Raw genomic sequence first — 7050 nt, forward strand, 5'->3', positions numbered from 1 at the left:
TTATCTCCCACCATTTCAATTTTAAAAACCACTAACTTATATTTCAATTTTTGGTTACGAAAAATGCTTCATTCTTTTTTATGAAAAACATACATCACTTATGCCACAATCAGCTAGTTAAACAATTGTGCATGAACTCAAACTGAAAATCAACCATTTTATTAAGGTACTATTAATAAAATTTATAATTCTACCTCAATTTCTTTTAGTTCTTGCACCTCACTGAAACGAGTATATGTCAAGCTTGAATCACAGATTCATAATAAATACAGCCAGCTCATTGCAAGGAAATGAATTCTTGTTTGCAATAATGGAACCACAGGAATCCAAGAAAGGGCATATGCCCAACTTCTCACATGAAAACACGGCTAATAACAACACAAGCTTTTCAGATTCATACATGGAGGATTCATGTGTTTGGACTATACAACTAAAAACACATATGACATGCGGTTGAATCAAGTGATCAGCTCGGGAATTCAAAAAGACAAACTTGAAGCAGTCTCAGACTCTGTCATTTAATATAAAATCTTAACAGCAATTTCAAATCCTTTTACGTGGTAAGACGGGCAAGGAATCAAACAACGATATTTAAGCCATACAAGTTGTTAGTAGTTAGCTTCCTTGCTGATCGAGAATCATGAATACATAACCCCATAGGAGAATGCAAATCAAAAGCAAGATCAATCCCAAATTTTAGCCGCCAATACAAACAATGTTCCACACTAGTAAAAACCCCATATAATAACTCGAAGTAAAGTCAGGCCATAAGACCGAGAGAGGACCTAATTCCAAAATGCTAGACTTAAAGATGGAAAAATCACTCAAATTTCAGTCCCTCGGGCATTTTATCATGGAGATTGAACTGACATAACAAATAAGCTTCTTCTCAATGGTAGGCAATGATAAAATGATCATTGTGCCATCACTGGACAACAGCAGTAGATAAATGACTCTGTACCACAAGTAACCATGAATTTGAACCAAAAAGGGCAATCCAAAAACAGTAGACATTGATGTTACAAATAAAAGCATCTCTGCCATGGCAAAATCATCAAACCACGATATTCTTACACGTCTTCAGGTCTTAAGAGTGCTAAGCTGACTCGCCAAACAGTAGAGCTAAGAGAGAGCAACAAACAAGAATACCTTATTATTCATGTCTACTAGCATCAGTGTCTTTTGCCATGCCTCCTGCTCCTGCTCCTGCTCTTTCTCTGACTGGTCTTCTCCTCAGAATCAGAGTCAGACTCTGAGTATGACTCAGAGGACTCAGACGAGGAGCTACGCCGTCTGTGCCTTCTCTTCCTCTGTTTCTTCTTTTTGCTCTTGCGCTTTTTCCTCCTCTCCTCCTCAGAATCAGTAGATGAAGAATAACTTGATTCACTCACTCCAGCAGAATCATCTGATGCAGTAACTGAGGATGTCTCACCATCAGATTCAAACACTGAAGCTTCACTATCATTATCAGACTCAGTTTCAGACTTATGCTTCCTCTTACTCTTCTTTTCCCGTTTCTCATTCTTCTCCACCTTTGGGATATCAGGGTTATCCAAATCATAAGAAATTGAAACCTTCATTCTAAGTTTTGGGTTCTTCAGTTGTTGCGTTCGAGAGGGCCTTGATATATAAACTCTCTCATTCTTGCACTCATACGTCCAGTGTCCTGATTGGAAGCATTTCTGGCACTGTGAAGCTGCAACAATGGTGGAAGTTGAGCTCTTGATATCCTTCCTTTCACCCAGTCTCACTTGTTTCTCAGTACTCATCAAATACATTTGCCTCTTAGCTTCTTTCCTCTCCTGCCATCTGCTAGGTCCTTCTTCCTTCTGCCCATATGCATTCACATTCCGTACAGCTGCTGCAGCTGCACGCTCAGCCTGAGCTCGGCTTAGACCCTTTGCCGCGGACAAAGCTGCGGCCTTGATTCTTTCTGCTGCATCCTGACCACCACTTTCGTCTTGGTTCTTCGCCATGCCAAACTATCAAAATAGATTGAACTACAGAAATTAAGATCCCAAAGCTAATACAACATAAAATTAGACTGTCATGTTCAACCCTAAAAGCTCAATAATTTAACGAGGAGCAGAATTAGTAATATTAGGCCTCAGAAGAAAAAACAGCAAATTCAAGCTTATAAAAAAATATCTTCTCTTCTATACAGCAGCACTACAACGAATGAAGCTGTTATCTTCAAGAATATAGATCCGAGGGAAAAGCAAAACCCGTCCCCAAAATGTACTCAAATCTCAATTTCTCAATTCCAAACCTAAACATCTAGCATGAGCACAAGAATTAAAACCCTAATAGAGGCCCAAAAAGAGAACCTTTACGTCACAAAAACAAGAACCTTTCCTCGAATATGCAATCAGGCAGAAGCAATTGAAGAAGAGAAAACAATAAGATAATTGGACAAAACAGAAAAAAGAATCGGAAACTAACAGATCTTAACAGGAAACATATTATACAAGAATCAATTGAGTATTCTAGGGCAATACCTTACACCACCTCCTTCTTCGGTTCGACTTCGACCTTCGAGGGTTCGGCAATAATATTTTTATGAGCTACAAAACAAAGTATAAATAAGTGACCGTACTACCGGCTACGCAAGCATAATATATGCGCGTAAAGTAATATATATATATAATATTTGTTTTTAAAAATATTTGATTAATATATGCGTCCTTTTTATAATTTGATAGCTTTTTAGGTTTTTTTTTTTTTTTGGAAACTTGGAGAAAAATTCCTACACACAAACATAATTTCAAGTTCAGTACCTAAGTAAAAATTATTTGTTCTGCACTTTCTAATACATCTAAACTTTTTTTTCTTACTCCCTGTTTTATTTTTTTAGTAATTTCTCTATTTTAATTTATTCTATATCCATTAATAATAATATAATACTATTTTCCTTAAATATTATTGTACTTCCCCTTTGTTTCTTTTTTTTCTCCCTTCTTCTTTCACGCTTCTTCTCTTCCTCTTTCACATTTGAAGACAGAAATTCCTACTCCAAATCATCCACTGGCCGACTTGGCCAACGACCAACGAAGTTGGCTCCATTTGAATGCCTTTGCGTCGCTTCAAACTCAGGATAGCTTCGCCCCGTCTCTCCTCCTGCCTCTGATAGAGTGGGTGCCCGGTGAGCCAACTTGTGGCTAAGGGCTTTTATGACTCTATGTATAAACAATCTTTTGTTTAATATAATTTACACTTTTATAATGGCGTTTACTTTATCTTTTATCATATTATTATGTTGTGACATATTATAAGATGTTTAGATGAAGACCTTGAATATACTATAGTGTATGTAAGATGTGGTGGCACATGGGGATGGCTATCATGAAACACATCTTATAGTCACTGTATATTCTAAACAGTTCCTAGTCGATTGAGCCGTCCGTTAATAGGGATAAGGATCGCTCGAGATTGAGACTAGCATTTGCGATGCCGAGTACCACGTTTCATTGGTATGGAACATAGAGATGTTCAAAGCATGCAAATGGATATTCATACGATGAATGATCGAACTACCCTATCCGGACTTTCCAAGTGGTTATCACTTATCGAGTGGATGAAGTCCGCGGTTTTGGTTGTACACCATTAGTCCTTACTACTTGAAACATCATTGAGACTCTATATGTTAGTACTGTGCTTTGACTTGTTTACCGACTCTATTGGGGTCATCAGGTGTCGGGATTGGGTACAGTTACGATACATATAGGAGTCAATGCTTTGTTGTCAAGGATTCACCACATACTTGCTAGTGTGGATATCCTATGCAATCTGAGGAGATATTAGTGTGACGAATCTCTGGCCAGAGTACATGATGTGTTTTAAGAAATGGTTTCTTAGTAGCACATGCGATGTCACTATTTGATCTTCAAGATGCATTGCATAGTTATCGAATCTCGAACGACTCTCGATTTACCAATGGTTGTTGATTCGATCGAGATATATGGATGAAGGGACCGTACTGTACGCTAACCAAAATCTATTGGTTCTTGCAGGCACTATCAGTGATACCTAGGGAATCATGGGGCGATGTTGCTAGGCGCTCTTACCATGATTCGATGGGCAAGTCGAAAATTGTTGTTCCGAGTCACAAGGAGTTGTGAGCCCACGGCTAGCTGTATCCCTGAACCATTGAGGGTCACACAAGTAATTAATTTTTAATCCCCGTTGAGATAGTTAAATCTAAAGAGTTAAATTTAATGAACAAAGAAGTAGGACTTCTTATATCAGAGTAGAAGAGTAAGATTTCCTAAAATGACATAGGGATGGGCATTTTTGGAAATCACTGAATTCGGATTCAGAAAATTTATCTTGACTTTAAAAGATGCAGAAATGGTTTCTGTGCACATTGGTGAAATTGGTTTATCAATCTGAGTCACGATGATATTTTATATTAATTTCTGAACATGCGGGCTTTGCTTGTCAGGCTTGAACTTATGACTAATGGGCCCTAAGCTGTTAGCAGTCCACATTATAAATAAGTTATTGCAGTACAGAAATTACACAACAGAGGTCACAATTTTCGAAAACCCTAGCTGTTTTCTCTCTAGTGGCCGCCCCCCCTCTCTCTCTGCTCTAAAATTCCAGCCTGTGAATTTTGAATTTGCAGTCTGGTTTAACGGATCAAATTCGTTAATTCTCTTCGTAGAAACTTCTGATAGATTTTCTAGTGCAATCTATCAGAGGGATTAAACTTCTGTTCGTGGACCTGATTGAAGAATTGTTCGTCCATCAGTTCCTGGGATATACAACAAGAGCAGAGTAATCTGTTGGTGTCCATAATCTCGTTTCGAGATTTCAAGGTAAAAATTTAATTGTTATTTAATTTTTACACGCACAATTTAATCGTAAAGTTTTGATACCCATGATATGGAATTGTTCCATATAAAATTTTTAAACTTCCGCTGCACCGGGTATCAATTCTGATTGATCTGATCACCGTTTTCAACAGTGGTATCAGAGCCAGGTTGCTCAGATCAAACGATTAAATTAATCGATTGTACAAAAATTTTTGGCCTCGGGTTTTTGAAACAAAACATATTTTTAAAAATCAAAAATTTTATTTTTCTGACGGGCAAGAAAAAAAGGGGCAGCGATCCAAGGGCAGCGATCGTCGCTGCCCAATGGGCAGCGGCGGGCTGCCCAGCCCGCGCCCGGTCAGGGCACGGGCTGCCCGGGATTGTCCCGGGCATCCCGGAAAAATTAAAAATTGATTTTTGAAAATTTTGAATTTTTGAAATTCTAGTGTTTGATCCGATCGAAAAATGTTTTTGATAAGATCACGAGGCATCGGATCGAATTGTTCGAGTCCGAAATTTTTAAAATTGATTTTTGGATAAATTTGAATTTTTGGAAAATTTAAATATTTTATCCGTTAAATTGAATTTTGAAAATTGATTATTTTGGTACAATTGATGATAAGATGTGATCTTATGGATGGATAAGATAAAATATGATTTTATCTTTTAAATTATGATGCCACAGCATGTTTATCCAATTATTTAAATTTTGAATTTAAAATTGGATAATGGGATGATCGATTGCTATAACCAATTTTGTAGGTGTATGTTAGGAATTTACATTTGTCTTATTGTTGTTGGTGTTTATTAATGGGCTTGGTTTATAGCCCAATATGATTGTCATATATAATAAAAGTGGGCCTGGTTTATGGCCCGTTCCCACCCCTACAAATGTATCCCATATTTGTCATCGAAATTTATTGTAAATTTATTAGACTTAGTGGGAGACAAAGATTTGAAAAAATGGTGGGCCCAGCAGACAATGAAGACTGAAGAAATGTAAATTGGAAGCTCAATGTAATAGGATTGCATTGCATACTTGCATATCACCTAGGATTGGATTTAGACTCGTGATTGGCAACCACAGATCGATTAGTAATGGAATCGATCATCCTAAAATATAATATATGATATTATCGTTGTATGCATGTTTAGACTAAATTGTATGAATCCCGCAAGCATACAAATTTTAAATGATGAGACAAATTTTCAAATTTAAAATCCCTCATTTTAAATATGATTTAAAATTGATATCAAGATAAATAAAGGAAATTTAAATATTGTTTAAATGTTCCTACATTCCATCAACGATCAATGTATGAGATGCTACCCACGGATACGGTCCGGCTCATATTATTGGGGGGGCCTGTTCGTCGAAAAGCTGTACATTAGATCGACAAATGTTGTAAGTTGGGTGGAACTCCCATGGGATCGGCTCATATTATTGGGGGATCCACATGACGACCGTCCATCACAACTTAATATTGATGGGTCATCTTGAGATGTCACAATAAACGGCGTCATATTATTGGGCCCTTATTGGACATGAGGTAAAAACGTGGAGGTTGCTTTGAAAGCAATTGGGCTCTACCTTTTGAAAATTATGGTTGGCTGATATTATTCGGGACTATAGTTTGTCAATTGGACTCCATGTTCCCACTAAAGAAAATGTTTCTCGTTTTCACTAGAGCGTGGTGAAATCGTCAAAATAGTGGGAGTGTGATTCATAAAATAAAATTCGCCATATTTTATGTCTTAGTAAATTATTAAACAAATCATCGATTATAGTCTGTTTCATCTCAGTATTTCATTACAATGAAATCGTAATCCACATGTTTCAATTCTCGAACAAAACAAACTTTCTGGCGCAATCTATACAGGATGGTTCCATAAGTTAAGATTGTCCTGAGTTCGGAAAAGATTTTCTAAGTGTTAGAAAAGGCTTCTCCGAAAACAGCCTCGGCTGATGTAACTGCCGAAAGGTTGGCCGAACTAGAGAAATGGTTGGACCACGATCTCAAGGCCAAATGTTACATGCAAAATTCGACAAGTCTAAACAAGTTTGCCATTACTACAAGAAACCCGGTCATTGGAAACGTAACTGCAAGGAATACCTCGAGCAGTTGAGAACTGCAAAGGGTATGTTTTACATTGAAATAAATGTTTTACTTAATACTACTTCTTGGGTATTGGATACCAGATATAGATCTCACATTTACAATGAGTTGCAAATGAT

At 37.2% G+C, this 7050-nt stretch overlaps 1 protein-coding gene across 1 annotated transcript; it reads right to left on the minus strand.

Moving 5' to 3' along the window:
• Positions 1-958: 958 nt before the first annotated feature.
• Positions 959-2601, minus strand: LOC140865541 (uncharacterized). Its single transcript, XM_073270212.1, has 2 exons — positions 2499-2601; positions 959-1982 (listed from the first exon to the last, which is right to left on the minus strand). The coding sequence occupies exon 2, from the start codon at positions 1974-1976 to the stop codon at positions 1173-1175; it is 804 nt and encodes a 267-aa protein (XP_073126313.1). The 5' UTR covers positions 1977-1982; positions 2499-2601; the 3' UTR covers positions 959-1172.
• Between the last annotated feature and the right edge of the window lie 4449 nt (positions 2602-7050).

Source organism: Henckelia pumila, chromosome 4 (genome assembly GCF_033568475.1).
Source record: "Henckelia pumila isolate YLH828 chromosome 4, ASM3356847v2, whole genome shotgun sequence".
NCBI lineage: Eukaryota > Viridiplantae > Streptophyta > Magnoliopsida > Lamiales > Gesneriaceae > Henckelia > Henckelia pumila.